Source organism: Syngnathus floridae, chromosome 11, assembly GCF_059516105.1.
Source record: "Syngnathus floridae isolate MCC-2025c chromosome 11, RoL_Sflo_1.0, whole genome shotgun sequence".
NCBI lineage: Eukaryota > Metazoa > Chordata > Actinopteri > Syngnathiformes > Syngnathidae > Syngnathus > Syngnathus floridae.
In genome coordinates, this window is record NC_142423.1 from 8,330,564 (window position 1) to 8,345,090 (window position 14,527).

The following is a 14,527-nucleotide window of genomic DNA, read 5'->3' on the forward strand; positions in this document are numbered from 1 at the left end:
ACAAAAGCAATTTCACAACTTAATTTGTACGCCTCTATTTTAGCTGTGCCACATATTAACGATGATGGCTGATTGGCCTCAATAGAGAGCTCCAACTTCATCACGACCGTTCCCAATCAATCTTCTCAGACAACACCACTTTTACACTCTTTCTCATTCATCTCCATCGTGTGCCACACTCAAATCGGATGCTTCTATTTTTCCCCCCGTTAGATGTAAAAAAAAAAAAAAGATTTACAAATGCTGGATGTACATAGGGAGTTCCAGGAGGGAGATGATTCTACAGAAAATATATACTGCGTGATAAACAAGACTGCCTTGGGGAATGCATGCTCACAAAACAACAGAAAGTCTTCCCCTGAAGGCTTTCAGGCGATGGCCAATCAGAAGAAAGTGGGCTTCGTGGATGGGAGCCTTACAGAGACACAAGCCAAAGGGTGAACAAAGGGGCAACTGGTACAACTAAAATGACTTTTAAAGTGACAGTGGAGTCCCTGAATGTAAAACCAGAGCTGGAAATGAGTCCAATCGTTTTAAGAATGTCGCGCTCAGTCAGTCCCCACAACAGAAATATGGAAATAAAAAGACTTCTGGGAGAAATATGGAAAATAACACCGTCACCAAGCCCCCCCCAGTCCCATGCTTGATATTATTAACGTCTGTGATATACAGTCTGGATGTATGAGTTCTCCCTGAGACATCACACACAGCCCATTATTGATTGGAAGTAATCATATTTTGCACCGTCAATAGTTTTTACTATAACTAAGAAGTGATATACTACAGATCGATTTCACTCCTATGGTTCGCTGACAAGCTTTTTAATAAGTCTTATGAATTATTATTAAAACCCACAACAGGTACATGAAACTAAAAAAACAATTTAATAGTTAAGTCCCAAATTGTCAGCCAACTTCTTAGAAATGCATAGCTGAGTTGAATATTCTCCATTCTGCAAGCTTTTAGCAAGGTTACAATGACAAGTACAAGAACATAAAATAAAATTTGCTACGGTAACTAATGTGGCTATTCCATAGAATATTTCAAGGACAATTGAGAACAAGTATTTTCTGCAACACAACCAAATCTCAAACTGGATTCTTTGGAAAAAAAATTTCTTCATTCATGCACGGAGGCACACGGCAGTCATTGTGACACATTAATGCAGGGTACAAACACGTGTAATTAATGATGTTAAATATGGCCTTGTTGTTCCATTTAGGTGGGCCAGGCAGGGCTGTAATTGTGCAGTGGTGCGCTGAAATGGCAGTGACATATTGAATAGATGAGATCCCTTCTGAATTTGATCAATTACGCCCGTGTTTACCTTGCTATTATAGTACATGCCAAAATGGAACATCAAAAAATGGCCCATTAGGATAACCTTTTAATGTTTTCAATAATTGAAGATAATGAGTGTCATGATCGACAGAAGCCGTTTTTGATTTTGGGTGATTTTGATTTCCTTATCTTTGTATTATGTATAAAAGCAGCATGGGTAATCATAGATTGTGTGGAACTGACCGCTGATTAATCGTATTTGAAATCGTAATTGACGCACTGCTATCTAACGCAAACGCATGTACTTTATTAGAACAGTATTTGATGAAAAGTTCAATTTTTTTTGTATTTAAATATATTTACCATGTGTTTATAGCGTGTTTTAATTTGAGGCGCAACAGTTAAATAATCGACAACTAATCGATTACCAAATGAATTGCTTATTATGTTTGATATTCACTTAACTGTTTGAAGACCTTGTTTGATTTAAAATGACCCTAATCAGATTATAAATCAGATTAATCAATTAATTACCAAAATAATCCACATATTAATTGATCCTTAAAATGATTGTTAGTTACAGGCCTAATTTTAATTCCATTTGAAGCTTATGGGAGGTAAAAAAATATTTTCTTGACTTAGTTTACGAGTATAAAATCAGTTTAAAATACAGTTAATTACAAACTGTACAATACATGTTTTTGTTTATATGGTCTCTCGTGGATGTTCACCTTTTGCAGATATCTGCAAAATGTAAACAGGGGAGATTCACCAACTCCATTAAATAAAGGTATTGCAAAAAAATCAACACCTTTCATAAGGCTTTTCCACAGTGGCTCAAATGTAGTCAACTGGGCATCTTTAGTTTAAAGTCAAATACTGTAAATAACAAATGGCAGCATAGACACAGCTGATGACGGCCAGTGTACAGTAGTAGACAGTAGCTCACCTCTCGACGCCTCAGTGCTATGACTGCTCCCGTGAATGTCAGTCAAATCTTTCTGCCAGGCATCCCTCACTGCAGACTTGAACACTTTCCTGTTATCAAGGTCCTGCAGGGGACGGAAGTTGTTCCTCAGATACTCCACAGACTTGACGTGGTCCTGTTGCTCAGTCGTAAATATGGAGTAGAAGGCCTCCAGCTGCAAGGAGGGGAAAAATAAAGAGTATTTTTTTTTTCCCCCCCGTGTGCCTGAAGAGCATGCAATTGTAGTCGCTCATCATTAGATGACTATTCACAACTGGAGCCTGAAACATTCACACCCTCAGCGCCAACAGCCACACACCTTAATAATTATCATGACCACCTATGGAGTTGTAACTTCTCAATAGGGTAAATTTGCAACCATTGATTGGCATGACGAATCTGTTAGCACATGCAATAATGGCTACACCGCACAGATAGTGTGGAATCGATGCGCCCGATGCATGCTTGCACAGGTGAATTACAGGTTCATAAAAGACTGCGTGTGGCGCCACAAACATTGTAGCTGTGGTCAATACTGCTGCTGGAGAACAAAATTCCACTGAGCCCTGCACATTTCTATAGCACACTGGACTCTAGAGGATATTAGGCCGGAATTATGGCAAAATGCCCGCACAGGGGATCAGTAAACAGCGCAAGACATGCATTACCTGTCAAAATAAAAACAAGGCAAAAGCAGCCTGAAGTGAGTTAAGCAAGAATAATATTTTATGGACATTTACAGCAGGACAAGGTTTTTGGTTGCCGTTTCCTTGCGGCTGGAACAACTCATTTATATGGACATGGAGGACTTGCGATCTACGTGCTTTGAGTTATGAGCACAATCATGGAATGAATTAAACTCTTAAATCAATGCACCACTGTATGTATTAAGGAGTGGTATACATGACTGTTACAAAAGTCGAGTTCGGCGAAAACGGTCCACTTTGAAAGCAAGGTAATGAACTGAGTGTTTACCGTACAAAGACAACCGTCAGAATGATAAGGAGCAACATTTCTCAACTCCAGCTATTTTCCAGCATGAGCACAGCTCTAAATTGCGACTAAAGTTGTCCCCCGAGGATTGCGACAGTAAAAGTGTTAGTTCCCTATGCAAAAAGACTTGCGGGAGGGACAGACAAAGAAGCGGAAGGATGAGAGGAAATGCTGCATGCGCCTTCCACGACATCCACTGGCAGTGTGTAAATGGGATCTGACCGTGCGTGGAGAATAATCTGTCTGGGCATGCAAGTGTGTGCGCAAAAAAACCAACCTGCGAGTGGGACAGATATACGGGCCGGGAGAAGATGATCCACTCCACCACCTTGCTGCAGGGGGGCATGGTCAGAGAGCCGGTATATCGGTAATAGCTATCCACAGACGATGGCAGCAGGTCCCTCAGGATGAACGACCTGAGGTTGGTCTCCTTTTCTGGGGACAACACAAGAAAAGCACAGAGTTGTTTACCAGCCAAAAATGTCTTATCTTTAATACCATGCATGTCTAGAGTTAAATGTATGCCTATTTTCAGCTGATTTCATCTCACTCGCCCTCATTTGAAAGCAGCTCCATCACCAGAGAGCTGTGTGCTCAGATGGCTGAGGGAGAGGAGCAGAGGGAGCTCAGTCAGGTAAAATTGTACGCTCTGGCACGGATCTGAGGCTGGGTGCTAGCCTGTTCTGCACCACGGAACAACTGTGGACACGGGGATTAGGAGAGATACCAATGATTTCTAGATGGGCTCTATCTGATCACAACCAGGCTAGGCAAACCAAACAAACAAGAATCGCTTTGTGACACACATTGAGATCCCTTTATCTCGCGTAAATACGATGTGCCGGGGCGATGCCGCCGGGTTTGTCCTAACCTCTGAAACCATATAAGGAGCATGTTTGTGTCACTTCTATTTGCTCATGACCTTATCTTAACAGCAGTGTGGGGTGCGGTGGCTTGCATTTGATAGGAGCTGTTGGAAGCGCAGAGTCAAATTCTGTATTCACTACTCCCCCCGCCACCCCACCCCTGTGTTGAGGCAGCGTACGTGCCCTATCGCTCACGGGCCGCTCCGATGCTGATAGATGGATGGCTGTGGGATAATGAGCAAGTGGAAAGTTGCCTTAGCAGGGGAGCAGGCAATGAGTGCTTAGTAGCCAGCAGGAAGTGAGGCGAAAAACGCCACACCCACACTTTGACGGCAAGAGGACAAACACTGTGGAGAAAAAACATGAACATCTGTTGTTGAGCTGCATAATCTGGTGGAAATTGTAACGTGATTTTGCTGACTGCCATATACGTGCCTCTGACACTCAAACCGAGTTACATGCTAATAGCGGAATATATTAACGAAACAAACATGGTTAGTAAAATCCTTTATATGCGGCAGTTAATTTTAAAAAGGATTTTAAAAAGGGAAGTCGTGTAAAAAATTTTTTACAATGTTTTATGCCAACCGGTTCATCTAAAAACGGTAGATTAATTAAGCAGTTAAATCGACGTGGGATATTTGCAAGCTGAGTCTTTATTGGTTGATAGATGAGTCCTGAGCAATTTTTTTTTTTTTTTTTACTTTGTGATTGCATATTGCCTTAAAATTACACTACCAAAAAATAATCATTCTACTAGTTTAGCAGCCATGGCTAATGTCAGCTTATGTTGTGCATGGCTGTGAAGTCAAAGCCTAAAAGTGACTTTAAATGTTGTATTGCAAATGACTAAAAACTTTCATCAGCAAGGATTAAGGACAAATCAATTTTCAAGTAAATGAAAATATTCTGACGACCTGCATTTTCTACCATGACTATTACAGTTCAATTGTTAAATGGGAAAATGAAAAAATATGATCACATATTGATGTTACACTTTACTCAAAATTGTCTTTGTCTGTATTTGTAGTGTGCCAATCATCTTAAAAAAAATTCTGCAGCAACTCCACAAGTTTGAATGGATGTACATTTCGCAATCAGGCTTAAAAAGAACAATGGAAGGAAAAACAAATGAACAAAAACCACAACAGTGAAAGGAAAATCATAGGCATAGGCTGAAATTCTATTGGAACAAATTGACCCATTTCTGACAACTCTGTCAAACTTTTATAAAAGTTATTTATCCTGTGTGTGTGTACGCGCATTTGGTTTGAGCTTGTTCATTCCATGGAAACAAGTCGAGGTCTACTTAGTAGTAAACAACTGCGCTCAAAGTCCATCACAAGATTCCATTTAGAAGAGACTCAACGATTATTTCACACATGCTCATCCTTGTTCCCGTACAATTGTACCGACACAAAGACAATCAGCGGCAGGTTGTAAAACAAGTCCAATGTGTCAATGCAAACAAATTAGCTGTGCACCCCGCTGCTGCAGTAAAGATCATGTCATGCTAACACATCTGCTCGTGGTCTTCATAATTCATGCGTACAGTAGAAAGCTGGCAGGGAAGCAATAATTTAAGACTACCTTAAAGTACCATTCAAGGCAAGGCAAGCAATGAATCGTTAAGAGTGAATATGGGACGTACATGAGAGATGAATGGCCGTTAATTGAAGCCCATACGTAATAAATAGCTCCGTCGAGTGAAACTCTGAGGAGGACATGATCGGTGGTAGGCACTACAGCCAAGGCAGAGGCGGTACTTTTGCCTCCTTTTGATGTTAATCGCCGCTCAAATCTTCACAGTCTAATTTGGGACTCGGAATATTTGTCTGAGCTGCTGAAAATATGAGCAGCATTCTTTGTTTCTCTGGGGGTGCATTCTTTGTTTCTCTGGGGGTGAGTGAGTGTTGCATAAAAGGCACAATATTTTTTTTACTCTTAATTACTTACCATGATGTACTACTCCTTTCAGGCCCTGGATGATAGGCTCTACAGCTGGGTTATCTTTTTGCCCGAGCTGCAAGAAACATTCAGACACAAGAGATTACAAATGATAAGAATACAATAACCGATGGGAGGGGCTTGACTGTGACAACCCCTAACCCTAATCGTATCACACTAAAGATTATTCACACAACATGTCGTTCCCTTTGGTCAAAACAACACAAAAGATTCATTCTCATGTCAAAGACAACCAAAAGTAATTTGCTGTGCCTTTTTCAAAAAAATGACATCATATACTATAAATGTATATATTTTTAATAACAAATCGACACTACCCTAATATCTTAATTTACAAATAAAAGGCATATCTCAAGTTAAATAGTCCCTTTGTGTCATTATCAGTTAGTGTATTAATCAAACCTACAGAGCAGTAAACTTGTAAAATTAAAATAACTTCAGTATTTCTATGAAAATCATTTATAATAAATAAATAAATAAATAAATGAAACAATGAGTGGTTTATCAGTACCGTCATAAATTAGAAACTTCTTGATTTTTTTTCTGACCTACCCATGACCCAGTTTTGAGTCCCGACCCACCAGTTGAAAAACCTGTTCAAAAGGATCCCTTGCAACTGTAGAGTCTCGAGCTACTATTTTCTTGTCATACATAAAAATTCACTTTAACTCAAGGGTAGGAATATTTTTGAGTTAAGCTATGTATCCTTGGAGACTTCTGATCATTTTATGGGCTTTATGAGGCTTCTTTGCTTGCTGTTATTCAATGTGACTTTTGTAATTTCACAACCTTGTAGGAATAGAAAATCTCATGAGTATAAACAGCATTTACCCTTTTCTTTATGGTCACAAAATGTAACCATACGTGCTCAGATGTACTTTGTGCAACATTATCTATGTCCTACATTGGACGATGAGAATAGACTGCCCAAAAAAAAAAAAAAGAAAAAACGTACAAAAAGCAGGGACTTTCTTCCCATACTCAACATTAATTCAGGTCAGTCTAAAGAGAATAATTACGTGGAAGTGAATGCTGAATGTGGATAATACACACACCTTAGAGGCCATTAATAGGCCTTTGGGGAGGCTCAAGAAGACTGCTCTCATTGATTAGAAATGGTAAATCTGAGCTGATGTGTATGTATGTGCACGTGTATGTGCACAAAAACCCCTTGCTGTGTAAAATGCTACTCAGCGGATTGTGTATGGGGGTGCTAATTGCAGTAAGCAATAGGGCTGTCAGGAACCAACAGAGGCATTTAGATCCTGCTCCATACACAGTCCATCACTGTCTGATGGTAGACCCACATTCAAAACACCTGTGTTCCCATTGTGTAACCCCCCACCCCCCCAAATTCCCCCTCCACCAGGTCACCGACCCTTGTCTGTGTGCCATTAAGCGGAACGTTAGTGCACATTGATCAGCTACCATCAATTGCACAAATACCGCTAATAGAAATTAGTGTGCAACACCGCTGTAGACCCTGAAGCTGTCAGTCCTTGTGAATGCTTTTCCAAGGTACATAAATCTCTGGGGTGTTCTTACAGTAAGTAGAAATTAGGACCGCTGTTGTATATCAAGTGCCGGTGCGCTCAGACCTGAAGGGAGCAATTTATAGCGTTGTTGTAAGTAAGCAACAAACCTGAGACAATTTTGGGGGGAAACGACGCAGCATTTTTATTGAGTTGATTGATTTTGTTTTGCCTGTTAATTGAGCCCTTGCATTAATTTACTCACTCCTGAAAATTACCGGATTTTCCGCACTATGAGGCACACCGGATTATAAGGCGCACCTTCAATGAATGGCACATTTTAAAACTTTGTCCATATATAAGGCGCACCGGATTATAAGGCACATCTTCAATGAATGGCCCATTTTAAAACTTTGTCCATATATAAGATATATACATTTGACCCGCGGGCCGGACTTTGGTCACGCCTGCTGAGGTGGCTCAATATTGGTCCATATATAAGGCACACCTGATTATAAGGCGCACTGTTGGCTTTTGAGAAAATTTGAGGTTTTTAGATGCTCCTTATAGTGCGGAAAATACGGTAGGTCAAGGTTAAGTTAGCCACATTTTGAGTGGCTGTAGTGGTGGTTCCAAACCAGGTTGTAACAAATGTGGCTCAAACTTGTGAGTAAAACAAGACTAGATTCTTAATTCAGTTTTTACATTTTATGACTATATGAAGATTGTCATATAAAATGGCTGCTGTGACTCAATAAAGGACGGGAAACTCAGCACTACAGGCCGGCGAGAGCTGCGTCAAGTAAAAAGTGTTGCCGTCAATAAATTTAACAAAGAGAAATGTGATATGGCAAACATTTTGCAGTGCCTTTGGAGGACCTGGCCAACGCAATTTACGGCGACACCTCTTAAATCTGTGCCAACCCTTGTTAAACGGGAGTGCCTAATGTATCACGTTTTGGCACACATACCCTTTTGTCACCATGTTATAGAAAAGAAAGATGCACCCTCCGAATGATGTAGCCACCAAAATTGGGACACCGCTTTTTGTTCACTTTCCGCTCAGCACAGGGTTGTTTTATTACAAGAGGACAAGCGTCTTGTTGATACTTTACCTCAAAAAAGACCGACATGGCGGCAATGATGCGTCTCTCCTTGATGGCCGCGCCGAGGCTGTCAAAGTCATCGGAATTGTAAAGGTAGATCTGCATCTGGGGTGGGAGACAGAACATACATCGCTTGAGGAGTGGACAAGGAGAACTAACTGTCCTCTCATAAATCCCTCCTCACACACACTACGCGCTGCTGGGAAGCTGATGAAAGGCTTTTTTGGGGAGGTGTATAAAAGAGGGTGTATTTATCACTCTCATAAATCTCCTATAATGTGTGTCGTTCCTTTTTTTTTGTGTTCAGCCACCGCTGGTGGATGCTTAAGAAATACCACGTCGCGTTCCTCAGGGCTACAGTGCTTACAGAGACAGGCAAGGCGGTAGGAATGTGCTCTTTTCCTGCAGGGAGATCTAAGAGAATAAAACGCTTCTCATCAGTGCTCCCAATTACCTTAAATCACCCGCAACACTGTTTCTGGTTCCAGAACAAAGCTTAAAAAAAATGTGGCTGTAAATGTGAAAAGCATCATAGAAAAAGTACAGAACACCTGTCAAGCCTCCATTTGCTATTAAAAAGAATTTGATTGCTTTCATTTCCAAGAATGACACGTGGTGATTTTCAAAATCAGCAAATTATTCTAAAGGTAGTAATTGGACCTATCCATCATCACAGTCGAGAGACTCTTTAATTTGAAAAAGCCTTTCATGTCAGTGAACCAAGTTAATTGCCAATAAGAAAAAGGTCCTAGATGTTGATTTAATTTAAGAGCAAGGCTTTTAAAGCAAAACTTTGAGAGTGCTCAAAGTGGCCGGTGCTGACAATATGCAAAAAGTGGAGGGCAAAAAAAATAAAAAAATAAAATAGTTTGGATCTATGTGTGTAAATTAGACAGAATAATAAGAAAGTGACCAAATTCAAATTTAACTACAGCCTGAAGTGCAACTAATTTGTTGTCCGGGAACACTGCAAGAAGGAGCACTAGCCATTCTTGAGCTGTCACATGGTATTAACTACATTACACAATTAAATGCCTCTCCCGCTCCCCTCGGGTTTTCATTTAGCCACAGAGATGGTCTTTTGTGACCAGCGTACTTTGTAAAACAGGGTATTCAATTACAAAACACCTTCCTACTTCAGGCCCGAAAAGTTGTTGAAAGCACGCCACTTGACTCGCATGAATAAATGCTTCGTTTCACCGTACGAGATGTGACGCACGATTCCGGCACAGTGCATTCACCACACCTCAGCAGCGAGACAAATATATGGCTTCATGAGAGGTTAAAAAAAAAAAAAAAAAAGTTACTGCAGGTCCCCTCTTCAAAAAGGAAAAAAAAAAAAAACATTTGGGCTCAATTATTTACCTCTAGTTTTGTCCTTCACTCAATGGAACATAAGGTCCACATTTTATGAGTTTTTCTTTGCCAACCCTCCCACACACACATGCACCCTTTCCTCAGCTCAAAATGTGTGCAAAGCCACATTATATGTTCCAATTTAAGTGGAAATGGATGAAAAGATTCTCTTGCTCGGCATTATTTCCCATGATGGTGAGGTATTGAGGCACACCAAGTAGACAATAAGAAATAAGTGTGTGGGAGGCAAGGTCTTGGATTCTTTGTAACTCTTGCTACCAGAGCTGTTTGTTGGTAAATGTTTTTGTCTCAAACACAGTATGAATCTCTTACTTCAAGCCCACGCAAGTAGGCTTGAAGTAAGAGATTGGAAAAACATTATATTTGTCACATAAAATTAACTACATGGAAAAAATTCCATGTATATATTTAATATTTTATTAACATTATATATGAAATATATAATAATATAGCAATAATAATATACTTTGGTTCCAATTTTCACCGAGAATTGAAGATCACAAATGAGTAATTTAAAATGCTTGAGTTGTAAGAATATGAGTTCAGATATTCTTACATATTCTAATTGTCATGGTCAACCAATAACAATTTGTCAAATGTCCATTTTGTGCTGCAAACAAAAGAATACAGTGATGTTACAGCACAACTCATTTTCTCACATTATTTCTGTGGCTGACCGTTTTTTATCGTTATGTTACAAGCACCATGACACAAACGCAGAATATCTAACTCATAAAAACACAAGACACGACCAGACTTGTGCTACAGTGATGAATATATGTCAGACACTGACTTTTTATAATTCCATTTCATCTTATGATGCATGACTTTTGAAATCTATTCACACTTCACATTACACATATGATATAGAAACAGCATATATGTGGAGGCCAGTCCATTACTGAGGTGCAATTTGCAGTCTATGTAAAATTATTCCAACCTGCGTGACACATTAATACACTATATTATATGAAAAGCTCTCCCAATGGAGCCCACAGGGAAAAACAAATCAACCGATTCATTTTTCATTGTGCTGTTTGAGCAATCAGGTGGCTCGTCTATCGATTTGTCCACTCCACTCTCATGTAAGAGCCTGTGTGTTTGTATTGTGTATGTCAAGCTCAGGAGCCACCAGCCAAGCAGTCCCTTTGTTTATTTTACTACATGACCATGTTATAAAAGCCAGCAGGGTTCATATAGCACCACAACACAATTTGTCTTTCCTGCAGAATCTAGTGGATAAATTTACTGTACATGTGGTTTAATGCTCGGGGGTTGCAGGTGGGGGAAAACATCTGAATGCTTTTTACAATATGAGCAACTATGGGCTGGAGATGGGTGCAGATAGCAGCCTTGAAACTCAACATTCACAGTTACATTAGTCTAGAAGTATAGAATATGCAAGACATATTGGATTATTGATAACACACGATGCAAAGCGCCATAGACAAATAGCACTGCTTGTCCACCGTGGTTATATAACGCTTTCAGCAAAGGGTCTATAAATACAAACGGTGCATCAACGCATGTAGACAGATAACATCATATTTTCTTGAGCTTCTGTGAAAAATTAATAATGTCATGGCTGTATTATATCAGGTGGTCAAGTCACACACAGCATGAGGAGTCGTTAATTATCATGCAGAGGCAGTTTAATTATTTACATTCTGATTATGCTGTTACTGTGTGTTATATAAAGTGCACATGGAGTGCCATTTGCCTGATTAAAAATATTATTTTTGTCGGGTTTTCGAGGAAGTTGGAATGAACGGTATTTCCATTCATTTGTAAGATGATCTGAGGTGCAAGTTTGGTCACAGAAGAAATTAAACCCTTAAAGCACCACTTTATAAATATTTCAGTGATGTACCATTGCCTAAGCCTTTCCTAAAATTATGACTTCAGGTAATATCAGAATTTTATTTCTCCGGATGTTCATCTGAATGACATTGAATTTAACTCGACGTAGTTGTTATCTGACTGGTATTTTGGAATGTTTTATTTTTTGTTCAAACATCTTTTTTAACTTTAAAATTGAGCCTTTGTCACCTATTTTATAATGCGAGAACCAACTTGACACAAGTCCTCACTGTACGGGCCAATAATTGCATATGTATTGGTATTCATGAGTAACATATGAATGAGGCTCGGCTGATGAGAGCAAGCCAGGTGTCTATAATGCAGTTTTCCCATTTGCGATTCCATGCAGTGAACTAATATACGACTATGCATGTTAATTTACAAATGCATTTGACATGGCTTTAGTTCTTATTCAGAAATCCACAACTCGTTTTAACTGTCATAACATGTCCAACCAACCACTGTGTTTTATAGACACGTTAACAAATTAATGAGGTATTTAAAGAACCAGCGCATTACAAACCTGATAAAAAGTAAAATATGAATTTCACATAAAACATGCATAACTCTTTTAAACCCGTCCCCATCAAGCAAAAATGCTCATCCAAGCAAGGATGCCATGTGCCAAAAATTCTATATTTGAAATGAAGTATCTAATTTATCATCATTTTTAGTTTTTTTTTCCTAACAGCTACGCAGCCACTTATTTGGAGACACATGATCAAAAGGGTTGTGCTGTATACAATCTCAGCACGCTGGACGCAAAATGGCAATGCAAAAATTCATCTAATTATAGAGGCATTCAGGATCAAAAGCTGTGTGTGCACAGACGTCAAAGAAAGACGCACACAAGGACTGGAGCTATGCAGCTGCAGAGGAAAGTGACGCACAGTAACCGCTGCTTTCACGCCCTGTTATTTATAACCAATTACTGAAGCAATATTTTGGTATTGTAAAATACTGAATATTTAAAAGTTTAATGCATTTGAATTGAAAAGGCAGTTTATGAAAACAAAAAAAAATACCCGTAATGGTTTCAGACGTATGCCCTGCATTACTGTTCATTCAATTGCAGTAGGAGTTGTTTTTTTCCCCTCTGTCCTCTGTTTCTGTAATCATATATTGTGACCTTCAACAAAAACACAAAAGACATTTCCAGAGTGGCAATCAATCCCTTTCAACCTATTCGGTTTCGGCACAAAACTCTCTACCTCAACTAATTCAATGAAATAATAATAGTGAATTTGTGGTTCAGTTGAAAGGCAATCAAGGTAGAACGAAAAGCTCCACCAAAGCTAAACAAAGCTAATGAGGATCAACAACATTTTGTAGATATAGATAACATTTGATGTTTTATCCTATAGATAATAAAACCAAAAAGGTAATGTACTCGGTACATGTAATGATGAGTAAATAAATCCCAATGTAGCAAGTTAGCAATTATTTACATCTGAAAAAAATAAATAAAAGTAAACTGATCTGTGTGATCCATTTAGAATTATTTTTGCAATTCTGGTTATTTTTGGGGGCACAGCAGAATTCTTTGATGCCAAGTGGAGACACAATAAACAGCATCGCAGATGGATGCAGCCAATTAGTCCACTTCAACTTGCTTAAATAGCAACATGGCAGGATTAATGAACAATCAATAACAATTGACCAAATGTTCAATTAAAGTTGTTCATAAACAACACCCACACATTATTTTGTTTATATCTTTAAAAATGCCTAGATTAATAGTGGCTTACAGATGACTATAAGTTCCACTAACAACCCAGGCTATACTTTGCTCTTTCCTGACATACAACGCTCGTCTCTTAGTCGAGGTGTATCACCTCAATACACTTCCTTGACACCGGTAACTTTCCTATTCAAACAGGAGCATGGTAGCATCTTTTAGAATTTTAGGGCCTTTCAGAAAGAGCTAAAAAATATAAGTGTGCGAATTTACGGTGTGTCATGTCTATTAGAACAGTACTTTGCTGAGTCACCTTGCACACTTGACCCTTCCTCATGGTGTTGTACAGTATATTTGTCTCGGTAGTATGTTGACAGGATGCATTACCTCAACGGGAAAGCGTCTGCCGTTGATGCTATGCTCGGAACCGGCTGATGCATTACTCTGGCCCCAGTGGAACTCCATCTTCTCGGCCTTAAAGCGGCCTGGTAGCCCAGCACCTCGCACAAAGTAGTCATCCTTCAGGAGAACAGCAACTAAGGACAGCAAAGACATAGACAAATCCAACGACTATTAGTGAAAATGAAGCGCTAAAAGATTAGTTATGAAAGCAAACTTGACATTTTGCAGAATATAGAAAAATGATGGGGCGCTGTGTTGGAAAATGTATTTTGTTTACGAATGTCAGAATAATAAAATCAAATCTTGATAGCATAATATCAAAAAGCAAAATTAAGACTGTATTTAAAGGCAAATTCATTCGAACTCAAAATTTTTTTTCAGCTGCGATAAAAAAAAATCTATTATTGGTCATTCACTATTTTTAAATCACAATACTGGAGGCGAATGGAGTCACCATGACAATTGCGCAATGCCATCTGATTTGTGGGAATACAATACACCCCCCCAAAAAATCTATGGTTTTATTACAATGGCAATAAAAGCATTTCTGTATCTAA

The 14,527-nt window shown here is 39.1% G+C and overlaps 1 protein-coding gene across 7 annotated transcripts in view; it reads right to left on the reverse strand.

Moving 5' to 3' along the window:
- The window catches only part of LOC148390864 (receptor-type tyrosine-protein phosphatase gamma-like), a 145,545-nt gene that overhangs the window by 19,750 nt on the left and 111,268 nt on the right, over window positions 1–14,527 (reverse strand). For all 7 annotated transcript variants that reach the window (XM_088389135.1, XM_088389132.1, XM_088389134.1 and 4 more), the window contains 5 exons: window positions 13,956–14,104; window positions 8,663–8,758; window positions 6,064–6,130; window positions 3,519–3,676; window positions 2,231–2,423 (listed from right to left, as the gene is read on the reverse strand). In XM_088389135.1, coding sequence (XP_088245261.1) covers window positions 2,231–2,423; window positions 3,519–3,676; window positions 6,064–6,130; window positions 8,663–8,758; window positions 13,956–14,104 — 663 coding nt within the window. The remainder of the gene's footprint in view (window positions 1–2,230; window positions 2,424–3,518; window positions 3,677–6,063; window positions 6,131–8,662; window positions 8,759–13,955; window positions 14,105–14,527) is intronic.